The following is a 25025-nucleotide window of genomic DNA, read 5'->3' on the forward strand; positions in this document are numbered from 1 at the left end:
TTAAAACTTTGAAAACGTTTATTATTGAACATGAAAAGTGCTGATATCAAATTAAAAGTCGCTATTTAGATGAGAACATGAAAAAGGCAGTGGATGTCGAGAGATTAAAAATGACAAATATCCCGTTGGGAGGAATACACAGTTAACACAAATTAAAACATATCAAAAAATACAGAGAAACAAGAACATCTACTAATCAATTATCAATGTTAAACTGTGGATGACTTCCGTTCATTGCAGCTCGAAACGAGCTTCTCGAAGCGACGCGGTCCAGATCAACAGCTAAACCAGACCCACTGCTGAGTGATGCAGGCTTCCGTGGTAGTTCGACGTACCTAAAGGAATAAAACGTTTTAAATTTTTTTTAAATGATTTATCAATCTGCACCTTCTCGAGCTTCCTCTACTACTCCCACTCGCTTGACTTCTCTGATCATCTCGCGTCCTTCTGCAATCATTGACAGATGCCTTTCCGTGAGGAAATGGAGACGCCGGTAGTGATGCGTATCCGCCAGTCATTGAAGAAGGTAGAATGACCGAATTTCGATGATTGCACTGCGCCAGCTGTTGGCGGTTGTGGTGGGTACATTGATGGAGGGAAGATCAGATTGTTGCTGCTATGACCAGACGCAGATGATGCGTGACTTTGTGGATACTTGTATCCTCCGTCAGGTCCTCGCAGTTGGGTGTAGTCTAGAAAATGAATTTTAAATGTTTTAAATTGGAATTTTTCTTCAAATCCTTACCTGCACACTCATCTCCCATGACGTAGTAGCATTCTTTCGTAAAACTCTGCTTTCCAACTCCAGGTCTGATGTATCCAAGCTTCAACATTTCCTCAGCAAACTCACGAGCTTTCTTCTTCGTCTCAAGCCCTTGAACATGCTTGACAAGCCACTCGACTAGATCAGTTCCCAAGAAAGACATGGGGATTGGGATCTTAAACCAGTAACGATCCTTGATGTCAAGACCTGATCCTGGAGCTGCCATTACTTCTACTACATATTTCTTATCCGTCATCACGTTCAAACAGTTAGCTGGCGGAGGCCCGCCAAACGGAGTTCCACTCGCAGAACTGTTCGTTGGCCAATCATCTGGAATGGGCGTTGACGAGCTTTCTGTAAGGAAAAATTCTTTTAATTTCAGACTTAAAATGTAAATGTCCTCACCTTCAGATATACTTGGCATTGCCTTCATAGCATTCGTGGCATGCTTCACCCATTCGTTTGGATCAATTGGCCGAATTGGCTCTGCACGTGGATTTCTCGGAAAAGCATTTTGCTTTGGATCTCCAGTTTTTGCAATCGTCAATGTCAAGTATTGACGCTGAACTGCCTCTCGTAACAGTTGTACTGCTTCCTTGTTCGAGTAATTTCCCAAACTAATTTCATTGATTCCAACGATCATATCTCCAATATCAATTCTACCATCCAGTGCAACAGCTCCACGATCCTGAATATCTCCAACGTAAAGACCAGCATCTCCTCGAGCGTTGGTATGTCCTGAAGGCGTCATTCCAAGTGGTATTGTTTCAAGGTTCAAACGAACAGTGATTACTTCTAGACCCATTGACGATTCTAAAAAAAGGACAGGATTATTGAATTGGAATTCGAGAATACAAAAATTTAGACAAACTAAGTATACACACCGGTGATGCTTGAAAATGAAGATGAAGCCGTCGAGATTGATGGCATTCGTTTCCACTTGTTCCTCATTTCCTTTTGCTGTTGACGCCATTTTTGCTTCAAATGAACTTGCGAAACCGACGTTAAATCAGTATTGATGGATCTGCTGTCGTCTTCATCTTCATCATAATATGTGACACCGTCTCGGTAATGATCATCCGACTCTGTTGTTACATCGAATGTGGATTCTTCATAATGATTTTGACGATGGTGATTGTGGCGGTTGTTGTGCTTCATGTGGGGCAGGTGACGTTCTGCAAAATTAAGAGATTTGGAGATATAAAACCTTTATAAAGTTACCATAAGCTTGCGGTGCATGTTTTCTATTGTAAGCATGCGCCTTTTTAACATAAGTCGGAAGAGATGATGCTTGAGATTCGTCATCAGAAAATGGAGCTGCAAATTCAAGTGTATTGTTTGAAAATATTTTTTTTAAACTAACTTGGATTATCGTAATGATGGGCAGCTCTGAGATATTCTCTCGATCCACTGCTTCCCTTCGAGGATCCGTCTTGCTTCCTTCTATGTCTTCCTGAGCTGGTGTCAGAGTGCACAGATCCCTCGACGGTAAGCAAATACAACTCGAATCGTCCATTTTTCAAAGGATATAGCCGTCGAGAATCGTCACGAACTTCAGCTTTCACTTCCCTGAAATTCAGTTTATCAATAATAAACATGATAATAAAAAACAAAAACCCAGTAAAAACTTACAATCCAGTATCAGGATCCAGCGCGATGCAATAATACTTGAAATTTGTTCTCATCAGCTTCCGTTTGACATCTCGCAAAGTTATGCAATCAGGTGGTACGTGCACTTCCACCATGTAAGGATGTTCTTGATCGTCCAAGTGACAGTAAACCTGAAATGTTGAATTTGAATTGTTTTTTGTTAAACTTAAAATTGATAAAAATCCCTGCTTAATTACCTTTGTAATGGTCCTGGCAAATGTAAGAGGTTTAGGAAGTGGCTCCATAACTGACGAAACAGTATCACCAAACTCTTTGGAAAAATCATCCACATAAATGTTAGAAACATCTTCTTCATGCTCTCCATGTGCGATATTTTTCGATTCCTGTGTTTCATGTGTTTCTGTAAAAGCATCAAAGCTGTCCAGATTTTCTTGATCTTCCTCAAGACCATTTCGATTTCTCAGAGAAATTTTTGCGGCAATAACTGTGCAAGGCGTGGCAACATCTGATGCGTCAAATGATGAATCAATTGGTGAAGGGGAATCTGTCATTTTGTCTTATCTGAAAAGAAAAAAAAACAATAAAATAGTATACTTTTAAGCTAGAAGTACAAAATAAATCCGATAAGATAAACGTTCATAGCAAATAACAAAAGAAAACCGATATTTTATGATGGAAAACCAGAACCCTGAAGACAATAAATTTGAACATTGTCTGACTAGCGCTTTTTTTTGCATTAGGTTCATACACCGTGACGTAGAAATGCATACAGTCTTTCTCTGCGTCTCCTCTTCTTGTGGTCTCTTGCTCTCATTAGATGTCAACGCGTCTTCAGCCAAGGTCAGGTCAATTGACATGTGGGGACTCATCAAGAAAATCGATAATAATATTGTTTGTTTATTTGGACAAAGAGTATACCCAATGACATAATAATTATTGTACATAAAAATCGGAATCCCATTGCGTTAATATTTAGAGGTGTTGGAAAGATCATCACAATATAAATGTTTTGTTATGTAAATTTTAAAGACCAGATACCCAAACTAAAATGCTAATAGTGCGAGAGCAAATATAATATCGAGTTAGCTCATTATCTCCAATTCAATTAACTGGAGCCAGATTTCGCAAGAGCTGTTGCGAAACTGACGCGAATGCAATTGAGAGAAGCTCTTTGGAGTCGTACGGAGCAAAGCTTCCCGGCTCCCACGTGGTAACAGATGTCTTGTAAACCTATAAAGTAACTGGTGTAAAGATTAATGTTTCCACTTCATGTCTCACATTTTTAATAGCTTGTGTCACCGATGTGGAAAATTCATCATCTGGAAGGCCTTCAGATTTGGCGGCTCGTTGAATCACTTCTACAAGAGTGGATGGAATTTCTAAAAGCTGTGAAATCGCATCAAAATATTTCGATTCATGATGTAGAACTATTTTGCATGTTGAGTAATATCTGCAAATGAGATTGACTGTAATTTTTTGTCTTGAACTTTTGATCTAGATTTACCTTCCAGAAATCTCCATTAAAAATGGTTGAATCACAACAACAGCAGCATCTTCTTTTGCTTTATTCGTTTTTCGTGCAGCTTCCACTTTTATCTCACACATCTTGCGAGCCTTCTCTTCACCAGCTACTAATGGCCTGAAGTTTGCGATAACGGACGTGAGTCCCCGACAGATTGCCATGGCTCCGGATTTCGTGAATGCATCAGAAGCGACGGTTAACAAATCAGCGTCACAGTTGAATAAGGCGAATTCAATCTGAAAATTCAAATATAATTTCAGCATTATTAACCAGCCGGGAAAATAGAAAAAAAAATACGGTATCCGGTCTCGACGCGACGATTTTTGTAAAATACAAACAAGTGTGCGTCTTTAAAGAGTACTTTAATTTCATATCGATTTTTCATACATAGTTTTCATAGTTTAAAATTTATTGCAATTTATGTGTTTCTAAATATGTCGCGTCGAGACCGGGTACAGTATTTTTGTCTTTTTGTGAAAAAAATCGCAAAAATTTATAAACGAAACGAACCACGCCATGTTCAGCAAGAAAAGGTTTCATTCCTGGATCGAGTGTTGTCATTACAGTCTCAACACCAGCTTTTGCTTTTCCAGCTACATCACTCAGAAGTTTACTTTCTGTTACTGTTTTTGTCAACCAACTCATGAGACCACCACTCATGTCTACTTTATCAGTGAATAAATTACTGGAATCTATTGAAGATTTCACGGATTCGGCATGACTGGAGACTTCTACAACGGCTGGCGAAGTAATCTAAAATATTCTGATTTAAAATTTCGAAATAAATCATAAATATTTACTGGTTTAGCTTCTTCCACCATTGGAGTAATTGGAATTTCTGTGGTTAGAGGATGAGTTCCCAAACTTGACGGCTTTTCAGGTTTTTTCACATTTTCCACATGAGCCTGTGCTGTTTCAGATGGCTTTTCAATTTTCTCTCCTTCCGTTTCACTTTTGTCAGCAGGAGCTGACAAAGCTCCTACAGTAACCGCTGGAACATCAGGATGAGGATTCGGAGACACTGATTTAGGTCTCGGTGCAAACGGATTCGGTACAGGATTGAAAGTAGGAGGTGGAACTGGAGTCACTGATGGTTGTGCATCTTTTGATTTGACGTCTTCGCCAGTAGTGTTAGTTTTCTGTAGAAGTGAGGCAATATTTGGCTGGAGAACTGGCGGTTTTGGCATTTCGAAAGAAAGTGGCTTCGGTGGAGGTGGCATATCAAATGGGGGCTCTAGAATATATATTTTTTTGTGAAATTAAAAACAAATTTGACTTACTTTTCTTTCCATCCTGATCACCCATTTCGCTCTCTTAAACAAATTTAATTACTGTTATTTTTCAATATTTGCTACTATTAACCAGATGCGAGATGTTGCTCCAAAAATACGGTACCCGGTCTCGAAGCGATAGTTTCCTCTTAATTCAAAGGATCGTTTGCCTTTGAGGAGTACTGTAGTTGCTAACTTTTCGTTTAAATTGACATTAAAAAACTCATAATTTTAATAAATCGTTGGAAAAACTATGAAAAATCGATGAAAGTTTGAAATTACAGTAGTCTTTAAAGGTGCGCACCCGTTTGTACTCAGAAAAAATTGTCGCCTCGAGACCGGATACTGTAATTTCTGGGCGAAAGCTGCAAAATTTCGTATCTGGGTAATAAGACTCAGATAGTTTCTCGAAACCAACGATTTTATGGATGCAGTTATAACGAAGAAAAATAAAAATAAATGTTTATTCTTGTATGATTAATTTGAAAAATCATTATTTATAGAGAAAATGAGCTAAATAAGAATTAAAAAATTTGGCATTGAGGAGTTCGGTTCGTCTTTTTTGGTATACAAGCAATATTATTCAGAGTAACTCTGAAATTTACTATAAAATTACTGGTTTGTTATCTCCACTGAATTAGTGACAATTGAACTATTAGGGGGTATTTCACAGGCAAATTGGCGGAGCAGGGGCTTTAGCTGCCATTAACAAAAAAGAAAACCGGCAGTTACACACAAAAAAATAGCTGAAAACTCTGAAAGAATCACATTGGCAAAGAGCAAAAAAAAACTGGCAGAAAATCTGATTAATTGATGATTAAAATTATGTGAATACAGCACTTGGAACAAGTCCCTCTTTTGATGTTATTCCTGGAGTCAGAACTGCTTTGCAAAGGAAGTTGAGTGGGAAATCGACGAGGACACCTGCAAAAAAATGGTTTTTTTCGGAAACGATTCGAGGAAATGACATCAGTGACATTTTCACATTTTCTCTCGTAAATTGAAAGGCCAAAAGTTGTAAATGTCTCAAGTGATAAGAGGAGTTATCATCAACGCTAAACTAGACACTCCAAAGTACAAACCTTTTAGATCTCGAACTCTTTCCTCAGCTTGTTGTGGAGAATATTCGGACATTGGAATCTGTGATGTCCATTTTTGGAACTCTTCAAAAGTTTCCACGAAATCGGTGGGGTAGGAGCGGAAAACCTGAAAATTAAATATTGACTATTCGAACTTGAATTCTCTTTTAATACAGAGAAGCGAAATTTTGCAAAAGGATGCGCGTCTTTAAAAGATACTGTAGTTACAGACTTCTGTTGTTACGAAAATTACCTTGATTATTTATAGTTTTTCTCATAATTTGTAAAAATATATATGCTTTTAATTGTTTTAGTTCAATTTTTCAATAAACTAATTTTTAATGAAAAACTATGAAAAGTCGATAAAAATTCCACAGTAACGATTGTTTGAAGTTACAGTACTCCTTAAAGGCGCATACCCGTTTGCATTGAACAATTGCCGTGCCGAGACCTGGTACCGTAATTCTGGCGCAAAATTTGCAATGTACTTATATAACCAACCTCTTCATAAATCTGACCATTACTCTTGGCAGTTGATTGCCATACATCAACAAAGAAACTATCGGCGACAGGATCATCGCATGACACTGCATACGGGAATTTCGCTTTCCGGCGGGAGTCGGGAAGTAGGCCAAGATGTTCCTGAAAAAAAAGCAAATTGAGTGGAACTGCTGATTTCTACCGTAGCAGGTATGTACGGTGATAATGTTAAAAATTGTTGATTTCGGTATGCTAATTCTAATTTTTACATATATTAGGAAATATTAAAGAAATGTAGAAAAATGATGGTTTGATCACAATATTCGCTATTGTTGGTAAAGGCACTATTCAAGAAAACATATTATTAGATCAAAAAACACTTTTGTGCATTTTTATATCAATTTCAAATCCAAAAAGTTGGAATATCACACTAAAATTGACACTTTTGTGCATTTGTCGAAAATATTTGCCGCACAGCTACTACCGTACCCTCATGCATTGCATCCGTAGGCTCTTTGCAAATCGTCCAGCCTCGAATGGTTTTCCATCCATAACCGAACGTTCTTTGACGACGTCAGTGTACACACAGCATACTTCAGAGTCACGATTTCCACACTGAAAAATCAATTTATTGTTTCATTGATTTCACTCTCTTCCTTTTTTTTTGCTCATTCTTTTCGAGTTAAGCACACATTTAGTGCAAAAATGTCACATGAATCACTTCACTATTCCTTAGTTATGATGATAAGCGGATGGGCGGGCGTGAAGAATTTTTAGTTTTCGGCAAGGAGGCTCGTATATAAACACATGAGAGGAAGTGAGTTTTGATACTTTTTCATATTTGCTTGAACTTTTGAACGATGGCTACAGATGCTGATGTTATTATTGAGGTCATTCTTTGCATTTTCCTCCCGGTAAGTTTTGATTTGAGCCTCTCTTTCAAAATGGGATCTTAAAATATTTTCATTTCCAGCCATTAGCAATCTGGTGGCACACAAAAGAATGCGATATCAATGTGCTCATTGATATTATATTTTGCCTGCTCTTCTGGCTTCCAGGAATACTTTACGCAGTCTACATTTGCTTCTTCAGAAAGTAATTTATCCAAATTTCTTGTTTTTCTTTTTCGGTTTAAAATTTAAAATAAATTATAAATTACCTGTGATCTATCATTAATATTTGCTGATCCAATGATAACATGCTCATCATCGACGATGAGCAATTTACAATGAATGTAGACGAGCTCAGATACCTGAAAAATAGTATAAATGAGGAATAAAGTGAAGAGAGAGTGGGAGAAATAGAGAAAAAGCTTATTTTATGACATGAAAGACGTGTGTTTGTTTGTGAATGGGCATGCAATGCAAATAAAATTTCCAAATATTTAGAATGGCCAGTGATAAGGGAAAAGTAAAAATGTCTATGATACAACGAAACTCACCAATTTCTGTCCAAGTTGATCATAGGTTCTGAGTGATCCTACATGAATATATTTAAATGGATCAGGCATCACAGCTTTCAATCTTTGAATCAAAGAATTCGGTCCCTGACTCAATGATTGATATGTCCAATGAAGAACTGCTTGAAGAGAAGATCCACCAGGAGCACCGACGTCTCCTTCGAATCCAGGTAGAAGTGGAATCATGATGTAGACACGATAATTGTCTTTTTCTCTGAAAATCAATTTAATTGATTTATAATTTAAAAAATAAATAAAACTCACTTGTAAGCTCTGACGATACGATTATAAATAACTTTGCAAACTTCATTCGTGACATCATTTGATTCAATCATAGAAACGAAAAATTGATTTTCAATGTAGATGTAGTGCTGAATAAATTTTAATTTTTTCTAAAAATGTCTGAAAAAATGAAACCTTCGAGTTGGCGATGAGTGAAAGATATGCCATTTGAATCGAATCTTCAGTTTGATTTATCAATCCTGACCAGTTAGACAAGGAACGGAGAACTTGTACATTGACCATTTCAGATGCATTCGCTGTTTTGAAGACACGTGGAACACGAACATTCTCGTAGCTTTTTGGTAAGAGATACGGATAATTCTTGTCATCCTGGAAAAAAAATAATTAATTGGGAGAACTGGATCCATTATATATTTTTTAAAATTTGAATAAAATACACACTTTTCATGATAAAATTTGAAATATTCACACCAGAGAAAAGGTTAAAAAATTGAGAAAATGATAAATTTTGCGAATGTTTAAAAATAAATTTTGAAACGTTTCCACTAAAATTGGAATTTGTTGTATTATATATTGAATATTACAGAAAGATTAAAAAACAAAGATAAAAAATGCCTGAAACTGATCTGTTTCGAAAACTACCGTACTCCGAATTTTTTTTTTGAGAACGAAAAGTTTTTTTTTGCAAATAATACACGACAAAAACGAGAAAAAAAAGAAAACGAACATTTTGTAATATTGGAAAGCTATTTTGAGAAACAAAAAAAAAATATATATATAAGTATTTTAAAATGCATTTTTTAAAAAATTTTTCGGGAAAAATGTAAAATTTAAATATTCATGAATTTTCAGTACTACAGAATTTTCGGTGTGTTTTGCTCACATGTTTGAAAAATACATTTTTGCCAGAAAAACTTAATTAAAAATATTTTGAAAACTTAAAAAACTTTTTTCTCGATTTTTTTTTGTTGAAAATTTAACTGCTGATGATAATTACCTTCAGCTTCTCCGTCTTTGTAGCATTCCATCGTTGAATAAAATGACGAGCAAGATCACGAGCTGGAGCACCAAAAGTTACAGAATGGATGTCATGCCATGGCATTCTTGGAGTAGATCCACGATCAATAAAATCTGAAATTTTATATTATTAATCATCGAAATTTAATTGAGAGAAAGTGACCTACCATGGAATGGCATATCAACTTCGACGAAATCTTTCGCGATATAATTGACATAATCCTTTCCATACCATAACTTTGCACCTCCATCAATTTCATCATCTCCATCACCTTTTTCGTCCATTTCACGAAGTCGCAACCAATCCAACTCATATCCCATTGTGGCTTCATCACTTTCAAGCATTTGCTTCCACTTTCTCTTGGCTCTGTTGCTCTTCCAATTGCCCACAGCACCCACAGCACGAGTTATTCTCGAATCTTTCTTGGCTTTTCGACGATTCGGAGGGGTCTGGGCTCGATGTTTCTCCTTCTGAACAGCTCCACTTGCCACGTATTCCTTATATTTCTCGGCTGCCGATGCAAAATCCATTCCACTCTTTGCAGCCTTCTCAATCATTGACGGAGCAGGGCCAGCTTTGTCCAGAATCTCACGTGGGACATGCTTCCGCTGACGTTCCAATGAAGTGACAGCTCGACGAAGTTCTTTCTTATTCTTCTCCTTTTCGAGAGTATTATCCTTTACTACTCTAGTTGTAGTAGTCGTCGTTGTAGTTTTAGAAGTTACTCCACCAGAAGTTGATGTTGATTCTACAACAGTTGTTTTAGTTTCTTTCCAGTTCTTTTGTGGATCAGCAGGACTAGAATGACGTATAGCTTCATCCACAGGGAATCGGTTAAGTGTTCGGACAACGACTCCACCAGTTTCTTTATCAGTGAATATTGTCTCTTCCATAATCTTTTTAACATCAGAATCTTCAGAGATATCTTCATTATCGGTCAATTCGGTTTCTTGTGTTCTTCCAGTAACTTCTTTTGGCTCGTCAACTTCATTTATTTCCTCAACAGCGACACGCTTTACTGATCCATTTTTACCTCCATTCTCGTTTCTCGGCGTCACTTTCTCATGTTCCTCAAGACCCAAAGGAGAAAGCGTTAACGGAGCTGTCATCAAGCTTCTCAATCCACTGGCCATATTTGTAGCAACTTGATGTGCACCAGAATATTGTACGGATCCAAGATCAGTCAGCAAATGTCGATGATCATCCCATCGTCCAAAGCAAAGATCAACTCCTCCAACAAAAGAGATCAATTGATCAATTATCAGAAGTTTTTCGTGGTGAGCCCAGAAGAATGTTCCAGTTGATGGATAATGATCAGGATGCCTCATTACTTTAATATTTTCATGAAGTCCTTGAAGTGTCCGTTTTGAGTAAATACTATTGAGACCAAGTGCCATTTCCATTTCTTTATACAACAATATGAAAATCTTCACACCTTGCTCAGCTTTTCTCTTCAAAATTTCATCCAAACGCCAATAGTTTCCTTCGAGAGCTGGCCGTTTCATGTAAATCTCTGGACTGAGCCACCAATCGGTAATGTAAATTTCTTCCCGAGCCAGTTCCATCATATCAGCCGCATATTCCATGTATGTTTTCGCATCAACAAACCATTTCGCGTGGCAGTTCTCACGTACTGGAAATGAGGAACTGAATCTGTGTGGTTGAAGCCAAGTATTTCCGATTCCACCCATAGCCTGCTCAATAATGTATTTCCACGTGGCAGTGTCCTGAAGACGGCGGCATTTTAGATGAAGCTCACTGAAAAATTATATTTTGATTTTATTGATTTTTCCTGAATTATAATCTCACTGTTGACTATTTGTAATAATGAGTCCTGTCGGAATTCCTTCTGTTTCTTTTCCTCCAGCTGCAACTTTGAAATCACGATCCATTAGCAATACCATCCGAATCTGCTCAGTTCGATGATCCATATATGCAACAAATGAATCACGAACCATAAGCCATCTGAAATTGTTTTTATTAATTTTATTTCGATAAAAACGATAAAAGGTGTCGATTTTCAGATTTTTCGAATTTTTGGATTATTACTGAAAAAATCGAAAAATTTTGACCAAAACTTTTAATAACCTTTTACTCCACGGTAGAAGATATCGTACACAACATTGCTTCCATCCAAGGAACACTCTCGAACCTCCAGGACGTTTCTTGACAAATCCTTCCGTATGTTTTCCACCAAGCTCATTGACAAATGAATATCTCGAAACCTCCAAAAATTCAGCAGTTTCGTGATGATTTCTGTTGATCGGAATGTGAAGAACCATTTGGAGCCAGTTCTCGAGAAGCTCTTTACGATGCTCCAAATTTGTTACCATCGAATCAGGCATCATTGGGAAACGTGGAAGAGTGTGCCGATCCTTCTTTCTCTGTTGACGTCGCTGCCGTTTAGGTGTTCCTTCGGATGTATTAGCCTCATTGACAGTTTCATCGAGAATTCCAGATTGTACAGCTTGCTGCATGTGAACTTCCTTTTTGAATGCATCTTCTACTTCTCCAGGTGATTCAACTGATGCTAGTGGAGCAGATGTATTCTTTGATTCTTCAATTCCATCCGAATCACGCTTCAGAACTTGCAGCTGTAAATATTTAAACTTCTTTATAAGATAAAAAACTCTTAAAGATACCTTCGGATGTCTCTTCCGTTTAGAGCTTTGATTTGAGTATGGACACTCTGGCTTGTGATCAGAAATAATATCAATACCCATATGCTCCAAATAATTATCGAATCGCTCTTGTGTTCTGAAAATAAATAAAAATAGCAAAATACATTAATTTGCAGTTATAATTTCATACAAAACAGTCCAAAAACAAGCCATTCAAGTCTAAAAATAAACAAAACAAGCACAACAGCGTGTAGAAACTTACTCATCCTGAACTTTACCACGAAATCTGAATGGGGGTTAGTCTTAGGTTAGCGATGGGGTGAATTGCAAGAAAAAAAGCTTCAAACTTATTATAAAAGGTGTAAAATGAGAAAATTAAAATAAAAAGTGGCAATTAATACCTTTTAATTGGTGCCATAAATTGTTCACGAGCACGATGTGCCATGAGACGATTGTTGAGAAGTGTGAAATCTTTGTAGTTTCTGATGACGCTCCAACGAAATTGTCCATGTTCCAGCTCGATTGTGTAGCTGAAAAATGTTGATTTTTCAATTTTACTTCAAAATTCTCTAACTCACAGAAGTGTATTAATAAAGTGAATTCCCCGATCCGTATTTCTCTCGACTTTTACAATTTTCGCGTTAACCGGAACTCCTGGTATCCAATATCCTCGACGACGAGCTTGCTGTTGAGTATCATAAATTGACATGTAGGGAATGATTCCTTAACCAAACACGTTTAATATGAGTAATTTTTAAAGTAATAATACCTTTTCTTCCAGGTGTTCCGGGAAGAGATTGCTGTAAAGCAGCAGCAACACAGTCACAATATTGGATCTCATCGTCATCAGAACTATCATCACTATCACCATAATCCAAGGACTGTGGAGAGGATACCTGAAAGATAAATATCTAGAGTTAAAAAAGAAAAGTTGCACTTACCTCATCAATGTGAACTGTTTTGCTGTCTCGTCGGACATTAAGGTTGCTTGGCGGACTGTCTGCTCTTCCCTCGTGTTCTCGGAACCGAATTACAGCTTTCTTTTGTTTATCTGAAGCTTTTGTTGCTGGCAGGAGTCCTGGTATACCACGGTCATGCATTACAGATGAGTCGACTGAAAATGAAAAAGAAATTGGAAAATGTTGTTGACTTTGGTGTGTTCAAGAAGAAACTTTTTGAAAAGAGAAGGAAAAGTGCAAAATGTATTTATGAATTCCTTGTGATTTCTGATTTTCACGGAAAAACTAACCTGAATTATTTTCAGTTGTATCTTTCGGTTCCAGATGACCACTTGATGTTGTCTGAGGCCTCCGCGACTCTTCATCTTCGCTCTCCATATTTCTGTCTTGACTTTGAATGGTCAAAATCAGACCGGAGTGCGGGTTTTCTCCCTGAAAGAATAAAAAGCAAGTTTCTCAGAGTTAATATTTCTTGGTTTCGTAATCTTTACAAGTGCGAAACATGAAAAATGTGATGAATCACTGAACAAACTGTAGAAGTGTGGAAAAAAAGAGAAAGTTGGCTGTGAAATGGCAAATTGGTAATAGGAAATGAAGAAAATACTGTGATTCATCTTGAAAAAGGTTCAATTTTTGTAGTTTTATATTTTTATCAGTAATATGTTTGAAAATGTGAAAGAAAAACACTCCTTGAAACAAAATAAAATAAACAATTAAATTTTTTCGAAAGATTCCAAAAAGTAGTCTACCGTACTATTTTAAAGGCGCATGCACATTGCCAAAAAATTTTTCTGGTTCGTTGCGAGACCATCGGCGCCTTTTGTAGAGAAACAAAAATGTGTTTTCGATGGAATTTATTCGTTGTTGTTTCAATTTTGAAAAAAAGCAAAAAATGCAATAAAAAAGACATCAAAATTGCAATAAATCATATTTAAGAATAAAGTCGATTTTTTTTCGAGAAAAATACCACGAAATTTCCTCGAAATTGATTTTTAAAATTGTTCTTTGCAGTTTTCTCCCATTTCGGGGACTTCAGAAAATTTAAATCGAAATTCACAATTTTTCAAAAAACCTGATACAAGAGGTTTTTTGTGTGGTTTTTATTCTTGACGATTCAAATGATAAAAAAAGATAAACGGCAAAAATCTTTCATATAATGTGAGAAAATCCCACGCGGAAGCAACTAATAGCGGAGACGGGGTCATTCGCGCACTCTATCTTTGTCTTGTGCCTCTCCTACACCAGTTATGTCTCTCCACATGCATTTTTACTTTACTTCTCTGCGCCATCTCTCCGGCGCCCGTTCTTTTAATCTCTGAGGCGCTTGTTTACATGAGCCAGAACCATTGTAAAACCACATTATATTGATTGTTCTTCGTGTGAATGTGGTGATATTTGATGCAGAGAAATAAATGATTTTAAACGAAAATTACTGGCTACAACTAAATAAGTGGCAGGCCTTAATTCGTGCGGGAAAAACAATGCCATGTTGATTTTTTTAGAATTTTGAAGAGGAAAACGGAAAAATGCCTTGCATTGAGTATGATATGAAACGCGAAGATGATAAGAAGAAGATGAAAAGTTGGTTGGTGGAAACAAAAAACGTGGGCAAAGAAACATGTAAACAGCTGTTCGTTTATCAGTTCAGAATTTATATTGAACACATACACCTAGGTAAGACCTTAACATGTTGGTTGTGGCCATACTACAGATCCTAATAAAGTGATAGTCATTGTTAGATATTTTGTTTTCCAGAGGCAACCCATGGAGTACCTAGTGGCGTAATTCGATTTAAAAAAGTCTGATTTGATCTTTGGGTATGTAGGAAACCCGTAATAAACCCAAATCCATACCTTCTACGATTTGAGATCATCCACGAATACAGAAATCGGTATCATTCGCACATTGAAACAGGATATTGAAGCGATGTTGCATAACACTAGACCGATATAAAATGAATTGTAGTCTGAGGACATTACAGGGACAACATGATCGCCTTCCTTTTATTCTCTATTGTTAAAGTCGCTATTACATGTATCCCAACTCAAGAAGTTGAACGTAAGTTCTTCGCAGTATTTTTTAATTGATGGAAAATAAATGTATTAGCTAAATATTTTTTTGAATCTTGTATCGTAAAGTTATTGAGAAAATTATTTAGAAACCTTTTATATAAGAACACTGGAATGCCTAGAAAGAATGTTGCATAGTAAAAAATTTGTGGCACAACTTGCTTTAATTTCAGCTATTGACCCAGTCAGCACTACTACAACGACATCTTCTACAACCACCACAACTACTACAACTACAACGACGGAAGCAACTACAACAACTCTAACATTAGCTCCGAACCGTAAGCGTTTCATGAAAAGCTTCTAAATTTTAAAAATTCGAAATTTGTTGGAGTGTATGATAATTGATGATGTGAGATCACTGTGAGTATAATTAAACTACCCTAAATCACTTTCTAGCCTGCACAATGTGTGCTCCAATTTACAATACTGGATGCATGGGAGTTGGAATGCCAAGTCCCACAGATTGGTGTGTTATTGGAGATGATATTCCCGTTACTTATTCACTTGTAGATGATGGTGCAGGACTTATTAGTTGCGAGTGAGTTATCATAAATGTTTCACAATGCCCTAGTGAACACTGCTTTATATTTTAGAACGACATTACAATGCCCAACTGGAACATTTGCTTATTTTGTAGCAGGAACCGAAATGCAAGGAAGCAACGGAGGCACTGATTCATACACAGTCAGCTGCGAAGAATCGGGTGGTTTTTATATTGGAATATGGCGGTTAGTAATTGGTGGGATACCTACTCCAATTACTCAAGCAACATGCAGAAACATGTAGAAGTGCACAAATATTGATGGTACTTTATGAAAGTTTCAAGATGTTATGGTTCAATATTTCTAAAATTATACAAGATATAATAAATATTGATATTGATGTCTATTATGTTCACTTGGAACTAGACCGCACTTTTTTGAACTGCAAAAATTCAAAGACACTAAACATCATTGCTTGTTATGAATCGAAAGAACAGGATATCATTTGGTGCGCAAAAAGCTTGTTGCTGCTTCACCTGTCCGACGCTTGATCAAAATTTGTTTCCTTAATTTCATCGGCGCTTTATGCAGGTGTAAGTTAATTAAACTCTATCCATATTTTGAATCGACTAACATTTTCAAAAAGTAAGGTTGCTGGCAATATGCCAGTGCAAAAAGGATGCAAAACTAATTTTTGGTTGGATCGTAAGGACGCAAGACTTATAGTGAAAATACTATATTTCTGCTCAAACAAAAAGTCGAATTTTGAGCTTCAAGCATGTTACACGTGACTAATATAAAAATTTGATACTTATTGCAATGTCTCCTCCAACAAAGGATGAAGAACGTTTTTTCGAATCGGAACAAGAAATATTGCGTTGCGAACAGATATGCAAGGAAGATATAAAAGTGATCTGAAGCATGTCACAGTTTGATCAGACAATATTATGTTTCTACTCTTATTCTCATTGATGCCTATAATGAACGGATGTATTCCCACTCAGGAAGTTGAACGTGAGTTGTTGTACAAGCATACTGACTATGAAAGAGTATAGATAATTTTCCAAAATAGCAATTACCACTACAACTACAACGACTACCGAAGATCCAACCACAACAACAGTCCCTTATCGTGAGTTCAAGGTTTTCAATTTTCTAAATAAATCAAACTTTAAGCGTGCTCTGCTTGCACACCAATCTACAATACTGGTTGCATGGGATATGGTGTCCCCAGTCCGACAAATTGGTGTGCTATTGGAGAAGATATTCCAGTGACTTATACAATTGGAATAAATGATTACGGGTCTACTGCTTGCCAGTTAGTTAGATGTTTCAAATCAAAATTTCAATTTAGAAAATTTTCAGAACAACGCTCCAATGTCCTTCCGGAACTATTGCATATTTCGATCAATCAGGTACTGAAGTTGAAGGGAATGATGGAGGAACTGATTCTTACTCAATATCGTGCGAAGAAGAGGGCAATTATGTTGGAATGTGGATGACTCAAATTGAAGCATTTCCTCAGCCGATAAATCTAGTTACTTGTAGGAATGCTTGATTATTAACGTATTTAAATAATAAAAATATTTTTTGAAACTGAAGTACATATATCAAGTATGTAATCAGGAATAAACGAGCAGTTTGTTTTATTTACTCAAAACTAAGACCATACGTTTTCCAATAAAATCAATATATTTCAAAGCTTTTTCTCAATCTAGTCTGTTTGAAAGGATCAATAAATACAGTTTTGATGCTGATCTTTTATACAGATAAAAACTGATCAGACTAATTGTGTCTGGATGTTTTATGAAAAAAAAAATTTCTCGCCAATTCAAGTAGGAACAGGAATTTATGTGAAATGGACACCCTCCATTTTTTAGACCTTATTAATTAGTGTGCCAAAGATTGGAGCAATTTCAAATTTGCGTGTAACCAAAATGAAAAATAAGAATTAAAGAAGAGTTATGGGAACCCAATCTAGAAATAGCGAGAAATTTGAACCCGCTAAAATTCATTTTTCATAGAAAACCATTATATTTATTTTTAATATTTTAATTTAAAAAATTGTTTTTGGTCACTTTGAGTAATCAGAAAATGGCACATAACTCACTGGAAAAATTATTTCAGTTTATTCCTTGGCATGACCAAAATTTTCAACCATTTTTCATCGCTACATTAAAAGCCAGCTTTCGGGAGATAACAAAGAAACAAAACACCACATCTTATCAGAGAACAGGATATAACTGCACGATTAATTAAAGTATCGATATAGAAGATTACGTTCTTGATCAAAATGTTCCATATATATTAATAATACTTAGAAGTAGAGCAATTGTGAAAATGGAAACATGGTGAATATTTTGTGCTTGGTCACAATGTTTCTATTTACTAAATCATACAAAACTACAAATATCAGGTAGTTTCTAATAAAATGTGAACAAGCACATGAAGAAAATAAATAGTGTGAATAGAACTTGTTCACACTTTTGAGAGCACAAAAGAGCTGGAGAGAAATATGAAAGGTAGAGAAAACGAGAAGGAAAAATAGTTGATTTTTCAATTGCAACAAACAACTGAAGATATTCTTCTGTTTTTTTTTTATTTGTGAGTGTGGTTGAGAAAAAGAAAATAAAAATGTTGGAAAGAGAAGTGCCGGAGCCACCGGGTGCCAGAGCACAATTTCCATCTTTTTTAATTGTTTAGAACGAAACATGTGAAGCGGAACATACTCAATTTGAGGCAAAAGTTAGTTTTTTTTGTCTATTTCGTGCTAAAGTATTTTTGGAAATTTTTGAAAAACGAGAAAATTCTAGTATAAAAAATTAAGCGAAGATAAAGTATTAGAAATTGAAAAAAAAAGAATTTAAAAACCACATCTATTTTTTGACAATTGCAACCACTATTTTTGTCATCTGCTTCTAACAAAGCGTGTGTAAAACGTAATGTTTGCTCACAAAATGAGTCACTGGTTTTCTATTTCTTCATAGAATCTACGAGTTAGAATCGGTTCAAAATCCAAAAATTGACGTGCAAAAATGAACCAAAATTTCGAAACAAGATGAATAAAAATATATAATTTCTCAAAATGAAAACTTGAAAAAGAAAGGTTACTAAATTCATACCTGGGCATACTAAAGTTGTTATTTTTCGTATTTTCGTAGTCTGTGGAAAAGGAAGTAATTTTAAATTTGATTACCTCGAATATTGAGTAAACAATGCAAAGGTTTTGGGTAGATATGATATATGTATGAATAAATTAATATGACGTTTTTTAACCTGGTGGAACCAAGTAGCGAATTAGCCTTCACATGCTTCAGGTAAGTTTTCAAAAAATTTTTCCACGAATTTTTCTCATCTGCAAGTTTCATTCACTCTGCTCTGATCAGTTAGACCATTAGATGAATTCCCAAAGTTAGACCATTAGATGAATTCCCAAAGTTAGACCATTAGATGAATTTCCAAAGTTAGACCATTAGATGAATTTCCAAAGTTAGACCATTAGATGAATTTCCAAAGTTAGACCATTAGATAAATTTCCAAAGTTAGACCATTAGATAAATTCCCAAAGTTAGACCATTAGATGAATTTCCAAAGTTAGACCATTAGATGAATTCTCAAAGTTAGACCATTAGATAAATTTTCAAAGTTAGACCATTAGATGAATTTCCAAAGTTAGACCATTAGATGAATTCTCAAAGTTAGACCATTAGATGAATTTCCAAAATTAGACCATTAGATGAATTTCCAAAGTTAGACCATTAGATGAATTCTCAAAGTTAGACCATTAGATGAATTCTCAAAGTTAGACCATTAGATGAATTTCCAAAGTTAGACCATTAGATGAATTTCCAAAGTTAGACCATTAGATGAATTTCCAAAGTTAGACCATTAGATAAATTTCCAAAGTTAGACCATTAGATAAATTTTCAAAGTTAGACCATTAGATGAATTTCCAAAGTTAGACCATTAGATGAATTCTCAAAGTTAGACCATTAGATAAATTTTCAAAGTTAGACCATTAGATGAATTTCCAAAGTTAGACCATTAGATGAATTCTCAAAGTTAGACCATTAGATGAATTCTCAAAGTTAGACCATTACAAATTTAAAAAAATCAAAAGTTATTACTAACGAAAAATCCTCGAATCAAAATTATTCACAATTGAAATATAATAAAAAAAAACACACACACACAATAAAAAACAATAAAAACTTTCACAGAAAAATGAGGGAAAACGGCAAGTGTATGAGGTTGAGGATAATGCGAACAACTATATAACAGATATGGTTAGTATTGTGGAAAAAATGCAATAAACCCGGAATATTATTTGTGACAAAAAATAAATGTATGCTATTCGTGGCAATTGTTAAGTAATGTTCATAAAACAGATTAAGAGAAACGCAGAAAGGGGAGGAAAATGAGATAAAAAGAACTGCTGATAGGGGAAAAATGTGTAAAATGAGATTAATTTAAGCATGGGGAAATGGGGAAAAAATACTAAAAAACGCAGAGAGGTAACTGGGATAAATGAACTGTTTTGTAAGGGGAAAATGGGATTAATTTAAGCACAACGAGACTGCATTGACGTTTTCTACGTGGCAATTTTTGGATTTTTTAATAGAAAAAGCGAAAAATTCAGAATATACTCGAAAATTCATAAATTTGATTTTTTTTTCCCAAGAAATCACACTCGAAATTTTAGAAAAAGTGCAATTTTTATCGACATGAAAACCATTTCAAAATACGAAATTTCCTGCGTTGTGATAATATGAGAAAATGGTTTTTTTTTCAGAAATAATGTCCAAAAGGCTGTGTTATTTAATGAAAAAAAAAATCATAAATTTGTTGAAAAATAAAACGAAAGTTCATAATTTTTGAATTTCTCAGGAAAATGATCGTTTTTTGAGTTTCAGACAAAAAATATCGTTCGGAAAACTGCCTTTTCATGGTTTTTTTCGCAAAAGTTTTTTTTTCCAATTGAACTTGATGGAATCTCGCGAAAGTCAGTATGTGTCGTTGACCTTTAACAATTAAATTTCGAAAAATAATAATACATACATAAAAATGTCTGAATCAAGTTCGTAAGATGTCAGCTGCAAACATTGACTTGAAGAATTGACAAATTCACGTGGGAAGACCAGAATTGACGAAGAACATGGCACAGGAATTCGGAATGGGCAGTCTTCTGGAAATTTTCATTTTGGAATTAAAAATGTGTTGAATGCTGGTTTAGACTAAAAAAGGATTTTACTTTAAAACTCTCAAAATTGTCTAAAATTGGACGAAAAATATAGAAAAGAATGATCCAAAATAAAAAAACAAATTCAATTTTAGCTAAATTCCCTCCGAAATAAGAACCGTGACCAATTAGCAATTCGCTCCGCCCAATTTTCAACCAATCAGATGGAGTGGGCGGAGTTCGAGAGTGCTGATTGGTCGGAGAGCTCTCATTTTGAAGGAATTTAGAAAAAAAAAAATTGATTTTGCTTTTTTTTTTCATTCTTTTCTGGATTTTCTGAATTCGAGATTATTCACGTTAGTCCAATTTTAAAATAGTTTGAAATGTAGAACTAGATTAAAAGATCACTAAAACATTATCAATAAAAAAATCTGATATATACCTTTCTAATAAGCACTGATAGCTCTACCGGATGGTGGAGGTGGTGGTGGTGATCGACGACGATTTGGATATCTCTTCACTGGTGGATAATCATCTGCGTCGCTGATCTCCATTTCACAGTCCGTCGTTTTTCCGGAATCCGACATTTCTGACTCGGAATTTCTCGATTTTTTGTTTTTCAGATTCTTCTTTGGCTTTTTCTTCGGATTTTTGAGCTCCTTCTTTGGCCCCTTGCTCGCCGTTTTCTTAGATTTCTTTCCAGCTCCACGAATCACCGCCACAGTGCTCGAGTCATCATCCCGCTCTCCTTTTCGCATTTCGTCTCTGAAAAAAGTAGAAAAATTAGTTCCTTATTAGATTAACAGATTAAATACATTAATTAAGGCAACTGTCAGATACCAATATGTATTCAAATTCTCAGAAAATTTAGCTTTTATAAATATGAACTAACTTTCTTAGCGCTGGCCGTCATTTTTGCATATTCTTCCTGAGCTTTTTTGTTTTTTGCCAATCGCTCCTCCTCCTGTTCTTTCATAGATTTTTCAGCCTTTTTCGCAGGTTGAACCTTCTGCTCTTTCTCCTTTTTTCATCACAGATCGGGAGTATTTGGCGGAGTTAGTCAGACTTCTCTGATCGGCTGGCATTGCTTGCCAGCGATTTCTGTTGACACTCCGGTCCGAGAGGCAGCCAGAGCCTCGGAGTGACAAGAAGACGACGGACAGAACGGGAGAACGGCGACGGACAGCCAGTGACGAAAGGGAACGAAGAGTGAAGTGAAGAGTAGCCACATTTTAGGCCCGAAATTAATATGAGCAAGGGAATAAACAGCGCGCGCTACGACACTCCGATGTGTACAATGGCGCGCGCTTGCATCCTTGGCGGCAAATTCAAATAAGAATTATTTAATTTAATTAATTTAAATGGTGGAATATTTAAGAACGAACAAACGGAATTGTGTGAGTAAATTACCGGCGTATGATTATCGCTGGATTGTGGGCAATTCTTGCCGATAATTATAATCCGCAAAGTTGGGGCGGCGGACCTCTACTGAGGCCAAGTCACAACAATTTCTGCTCGCCTCTCTATTCTTTTTCTCGTCATTTTCTTGCTTCTTTGCCTGGAAAAAACGATTGTAAATAAGATAATTATATCGGTTATGGAAACTTACTTTCTCCTCAATCAAAGGTTTCGGACGAGCCATCGCGGTCGATTTCAGAAAATCTGAAAAATAAAATTGAAAATTATACTCAAAAATATACAACAAAAAAATAAAATTTTAATTTTTAATTCACAAAATATATACAATATATATATGTATATATACAAGAGGTAACGGGAGGTGGATAAATTCGAGTCTCAGAACGTTTTGTATCGTATCGAGAAAACAATATTTTGTGCTGGACTCAGTAAGTTTTTATCCGCTGAGCTGTTAGTTGAATAACATTAATATTTCAAGTCATTGGATTCACTATGCTCTTGACATTCATCGGCATTGAAATCGGATTTGGAGTTTTTACCAAAGGAAGTCTCGTCTATTACATCTATGGATTTTGATAGTTTACTTCTACTTGTAATAATATTGTTTTATTAATTAATGGCTTGTAATAAAGGTTTACGATTGATTATATTTATTGTCAATATTAATAGTAAATTAAATAAAATTAGAAAAAAAAACACCTAAACCCGAATTAAAAAAATTAGCACTTGTCTCCTCCCTTGGCTGGTCGTCTCTTGATTCCGAGGGCTCTGTTGGCTTCATCGATACGAAGATTCTGAAGAGAACGACGTTTACGTCCTCCACCTCCGCATCCACAACATCCACATCCACATCCACAACAACATGGACGGCAGCAGGTACAACATCTTGTACAACAGCAAGTACGGCAACATGTGCAGCAACGACGGCAACAGCAGCAGCATCTGGAAAATTATGCTTTTAATTACAGCGACAGACGTTCCCAAAAGTCAAAAATTGAGATATTGATTTTTGTGATATTGTTCTTCTACAAAAGTACAGTTTTCCACCAACCTTGGCCTACAACAGCAGCATCCGCATCCTCCACCTCCTCCTCCACATCCGCAGCATCCGCATCCGCACCCACAGCAACCACATCCTCCTTGTCTTTTAACTCTGGATGATCCTAATGTATCAATTGATGTTTCAGATGATGAAGTAGTTGAAGCATCAGTTGATGATGTTACTAACGCCACTTCTTTTGAGGACACTGGCAAGACTGCTGATTGAACCTGCAACCATCTTCAACTTCTTAAGAGTGACCTGAAAATACTGATACCTGGGAAATTGCAATGATTGCCAGAATGGCTAAAGTGGAGTATGCGATCTTGGACATTTCAAAGGGATGGAATACTCTTGGTGTGTTCACTGATCAGTTTTATACCCCCAAAAATTTCCGTCAGGCAGTTCGGTCCGGAAACTGTCAAATTTTCCGTGATCACGCTTGCCAAGCGCGCGCTCAGAAAAAGACAAACAAACAAAGTGTACCTGGAAAAAAGTATCTGACTATATAAACGGGCAGTGAATTGATCATTTCATTTCAATTCGTTATGTTCAAACTATTTATTTTCTCAACTTTGATTCTGGCTCTTGGAGCATACTACGGTCAGGTGCAAGCTGCCGTATTGCCAGTATCCTCAACAGAGGTTGCACTAGTGAGATCATCTGCTTCAACTACTTCATCATCTGAAACATCAATTGATACATTAGGATCATCCAGAGTTAAAAGACAAGGAGGATGTGGTTGCTGTGGATGTGGATGCGGATGCTGTGGATGTGGTGGAGGAGGTGGAGGATGCGGATGCTGCTGTTGTAGACCAAGGTTAGTAGAATACCATACTTTTTATGAATAACAATACTGTGACTTTTGGAAACGCCTGACGCTGTAATTGAACATTTAAAAATTTCCAGATGCTGCTGCTGTTGCCGTCGTTGCTGCACATGTTGCCGTACTTGCTGTTGTACAAGATGTTGTACTTGCTGCCGTCCATGTTGCTGTGGATGTGGATGTGGATGTGGATGTTGTGGATGCGGAGGTGGAGGACGTAAACGTCGTTCTCTTCAGAATCTTCGTATCGATGAAGCCAACAGAGCCCTCGGAATCAAGAGACGACCAACCAAGGGAGGAGACAATTGTTGATTGCTTTACTATTTTTTATTTATTTTTATTTATTTTCTTAAGTTATTTTCCAACTATTTCCTCAACAATAAATTATTTGAAAGTAATTCTAATTCACACTCGAAAATCACAGTGTATCAATAATCATCAAACAAAGCCTCCTCACAGTTGTCTGACCTTTCGCTCCTCTCAACCGAAATTTGTTAACAAGAGACAAAGATAAAGAGAGATGCATAGTGGGAGAGTTGATACGTAGAAATTTTTGCGCAAAAATTGACAAAGAAAAGATCAAGAGTAGTTCATGTCTACACACTTTTTCCTTGGTTTAATATTTTAAACTTTCAATCACTTTGTTTTAAAAATATTTAGAAACAGACTTGCACAATTTTGTAACAGGTGTTTCAAATAATTAACAAGATAACTACTTAATTAAAAAAAAACACGAAAGAATTTGAATTAGATTGAGAAATTTTAATGTGAAAGAGGAATAGCCGAACATTAAATAAAAGACTATATTATTATTAAAGACAATAACTTTTGCCTTCAAGTTGTTGAAAATTTCCCAGAAAGAATACTGTAACTTAACAAAGAAGACGTAGGTTTAGGACAGAAAAGTAATTTTCATAGCTCTCAAATAATTAACACATTTTTCCTTTTTAATTCCTAAAATCTTTTTAATGCTAAAAAATCT

At 35.9% G+C, this 25025-nt stretch overlaps 9 protein-coding genes and 2 non-coding genes across 11 annotated transcripts; 5 read left to right on the top strand and 6 right to left on the bottom strand.

Moving 5' to 3' along the window:
* Positions 1–2942, bottom strand: dsh-2 (DiSHevelled related). The gene is given in 10 exon segments (NM_062536.9): positions 1–335; positions 388–550; positions 552–692; positions 746–1117; positions 1169–1576; positions 1648–1938; positions 1985–2080; positions 2127–2332; positions 2396–2544; positions 2611–2942. Coding segments are annotated over 10 exon segments (2280 nt in total). The 5' UTR covers positions 2926–2942; the 3' UTR covers positions 1–196.
* A 315-nt stretch (positions 2943–3257) lies between these two features.
* On the bottom strand, positions 3258–5209 carry C04G6.4 (Protein TIC). Its single transcript, NM_001383827.2, has 6 exons — positions 5177–5209; positions 4697–5130; positions 4407–4649; positions 3879–4132; positions 3653–3824; positions 3258–3604 (listed from the first exon to the last, which is right to left on the bottom strand). Exons 1-6 carry the CDS (start codon positions 5199–5201, stop codon positions 3476–3478), a joined length of 1257 nt encoding a protein of 418 aa, NP_001370375.1. The 5' UTR covers positions 5202–5209; the 3' UTR covers positions 3258–3475.
* A 406-nt stretch (positions 5210–5615) lies between these two features.
* Positions 5616–13458, bottom strand: pld-1 (Phospholipase). The gene is made up of 18 exons (NM_062538.7): positions 13317–13458; positions 13009–13181; positions 12837–12963; positions 12646–12790; positions 12469–12597; positions 12089–12203; positions 11535–12040; positions 11256–11411; positions 9613–11204; positions 9426–9559; positions 8603–8797; positions 8450–8556; positions 8168–8399; positions 7886–7978; positions 7216–7341; positions 6748–6888; positions 6250–6373; positions 5616–6091 (listed from the first exon to the last, which is right to left on the bottom strand). Exons 1-18 carry the CDS (start codon positions 13402–13404, stop codon positions 5991–5993), a joined length of 4284 nt encoding a protein of 1427 aa, NP_494939.1. The 5' UTR covers positions 13405–13458; the 3' UTR covers positions 5616–5990.
* txt-9 (UPF0057 membrane protein txt-9) lies at positions 7553–7891 on the top strand. The gene is made up of 2 exons (NM_062539.5): positions 7553–7640; positions 7700–7891. The coding sequence occupies exons 1-2, from the start codon at positions 7587–7589 to the stop codon at positions 7823–7825; spliced, it is 180 nt and encodes a 59-aa protein (NP_494940.1). The 5' UTR covers positions 7553–7586; the 3' UTR covers positions 7826–7891.
* Positions 12922–13067, top strand: C04G6.14. Its single transcript, NR_051032.1, has one exon. It is a non-coding gene; the product is annotated as an Unclassified non-coding RNA C04G6.14 (non-coding RNA).
* Positions 13459–14998: 1540 nt separating the features above from the next.
* Positions 14999–15986, top strand: C04G6.2 (DUF281 domain-containing protein). Its single transcript, NM_062540.6, has 4 exons — positions 14999–15084; positions 15269–15376; positions 15495–15636; positions 15692–15986. The coding sequence occupies exons 1-4, from the start codon at positions 15015–15017 to the stop codon at positions 15882–15884; spliced, it is 513 nt and encodes a 170-aa protein (NP_494941.2). The 5' UTR covers positions 14999–15014; the 3' UTR covers positions 15885–15986.
* A 26-nt stretch (positions 15987–16012) lies between these two features.
* Positions 16013–17226, top strand: C04G6.13 (C6 domain-containing protein). The gene is made up of 5 exons (NM_001129105.4): positions 16013–16173; positions 16351–16594; positions 16653–16712; positions 16757–16898; positions 16946–17226. Exons 2-5 carry the CDS (start codon positions 16528–16530, stop codon positions 17136–17138), a joined length of 462 nt encoding a protein of 153 aa, NP_001122577.2. The 5' UTR covers positions 16013–16173; positions 16351–16527; the 3' UTR covers positions 17139–17226.
* Positions 17227–19719: 2493 nt separating this feature from the next.
* Positions 19720–20235, bottom strand: C04G6.15. Its single transcript, NR_136350.1, has one exon. It is a non-coding gene; the product is annotated as an Unclassified non-coding RNA C04G6.15 (non-coding RNA).
* A 970-nt stretch (positions 20236–21205) lies between these two features.
* C04G6.6 (uncharacterized protein) lies at positions 21206–21517 on the bottom strand (the record flags this gene model as incomplete). Its single annotated transcript, NM_001381411.1, has 1 exon — positions 21206–21517. One exon carries the CDS (start codon positions 21515–21517, stop codon positions 21206–21208), a length of 312 nt encoding a protein of 103 aa, NP_001367426.1.
* A 1294-nt stretch (positions 21518–22811) lies between these two features.
* Positions 22812–23569, bottom strand: idpb-3 (Intrinsically Disordered Protein, class B). Its single transcript, NM_001377795.2, has 3 exons — positions 23495–23569; positions 23230–23447; positions 22812–23120 (listed from the first exon to the last, which is right to left on the bottom strand). Exons 1-3 carry the CDS (start codon positions 23549–23551, stop codon positions 22898–22900), a joined length of 498 nt encoding a protein of 165 aa, NP_001364689.1. The 5' UTR covers positions 23552–23569; the 3' UTR covers positions 22812–22897.
* A 182-nt stretch (positions 23570–23751) lies between these two features.
* idpb-1 (Intrinsically Disordered Protein, class B) lies at positions 23752–24447 on the top strand. The gene is made up of 2 exons (NM_062543.6): positions 23752–24037; positions 24127–24447. Exons 1-2 carry the CDS (start codon positions 23766–23768, stop codon positions 24353–24355), a joined length of 501 nt encoding a protein of 166 aa, NP_494944.1. The 5' UTR covers positions 23752–23765; the 3' UTR covers positions 24356–24447.
* The last annotated feature ends 578 nt before the right edge of the window (positions 24448–25025 follow it).

This window comes from Caenorhabditis elegans, chromosome II (assembly GCF_000002985.6).
Source record: "Caenorhabditis elegans chromosome II".
Classification (NCBI taxonomy): Eukaryota; Metazoa; Nematoda; class Chromadorea; order Rhabditida; family Rhabditidae; genus Caenorhabditis; species Caenorhabditis elegans.

Excerpts from the sequence above, each read along its gene's own strand:
- C04G6.4 (NM_001383827.2), bottom strand. The coding sequence starts at position 5,201 with ATGGGTGATCAGGATGGAAAGAAAA. Across the intron at positions 3,825-3,878 it reads TTAATGGAGATTTCTGGAAG|ATATTACTCAACATGCAAAA; the intron begins GTAAATCTAGAT and ends TCTCATTTGCAG. Across the intron at positions 3,605-3,652 it reads TGACACAAGCTATTAAAAAT|GTTTACAAGACATCTGTTAC; the intron begins GTGAGACATGAA and ends GTTACTTTATAG.
- txt-9 (NM_062539.5), top strand. The coding sequence starts at position 7,587 with ATGGCTACAGATGCTGATGTTATTATTGAGGTCATTCTTTGCATTTTC. Across the intron at positions 7,641-7,699 it reads TTCTTTGCATTTTCCTCCCG|CCATTAGCAATCTGGTGGCA; the intron begins GTAAGTTTTGAT and ends TTTCATTTCCAG.
- pld-1 (NM_062538.7), bottom strand. The coding sequence starts at position 13,404 with ATGGAGAGCGAAGATGAAGAGTCGCGGAGGCCTCAGACAACATCAAGT. Across the intron at positions 12,041-12,088 it reads AACGGAAGAGACATCCGAAG|CTGCAAGTTCTGAAGCGTGA; the intron begins GTATCTTTAAGA and ends AAATATTTACAG. Across the intron at positions 7,342-7,885 it reads ATATTAATGATAGATCACAG|TGTGGAAATCGTGACTCTGA; the intron begins GTAATTTATAAT and ends TTGATTTTTCAG.
- C04G6.2 (NM_062540.6), top strand. The coding sequence starts at position 15,015 with ATGATCGCCTTCCTTTTATTCTCTATTGTTAAAGTCGCTATTACATGT. Across the intron at positions 15,085-15,268 it reads CCCAACTCAAGAAGTTGAAC|CTATTGACCCAGTCAGCACT; the intron begins GTAAGTTCTTCG and ends CTTTAATTTCAG. Across the intron at positions 15,637-15,691 it reads GCAGGACTTATTAGTTGCGA|AACGACATTACAATGCCCAA; the intron begins GTGAGTTATCAT and ends TTTATATTTTAG.
- C04G6.13 (NM_001129105.4), top strand. The coding sequence starts at position 16,528 with ATGTTTCTACTCTTATTCTCATTGATGCCTATAATGAACGGATGTATT. Across the intron at positions 16,595-16,652 it reads TCCCACTCAGGAAGTTGAAC|CAATTACCACTACAACTACA; the intron begins GTGAGTTGTTGT and ends TTTCCAAAATAG. Across the intron at positions 16,713-16,756 it reads CACAACAACAGTCCCTTATC|CGTGCTCTGCTTGCACACCA; the intron begins GTGAGTTCAAGG and ends TCAAACTTTAAG.
- idpb-3 (NM_001377795.2), bottom strand. The coding sequence starts at position 23,551 with ATGTCCAAGATCGCATACTCCACTTTAGCCATTCTGGCAATCATTGCA. Across the intron at positions 23,448-23,494 it reads CAATCATTGCAATTTCCCAG|GTTCAATCAGCAGTCTTGCC; the intron begins GTATCAGTATTT and ends AGATGGTTGCAG. Across the intron at positions 23,121-23,229 it reads TGCTGCTGTTGTAGGCCAAG|ATGCTGCTGCTGTTGCCGTC; the intron begins GTTGGTGGAAAA and ends ATAATTTTCCAG.
- idpb-1 (NM_062543.6), top strand. The coding sequence starts at position 23,766 with ATGTTCAAACTATTTATTTTCTCAACTTTGATTCTGGCTCTTGGAGCA. Across the intron at positions 24,038-24,126 it reads TGCTGCTGTTGTAGACCAAG|ATGCTGCTGCTGTTGCCGTC; the intron begins GTTAGTAGAATA and ends AAAAATTTCCAG.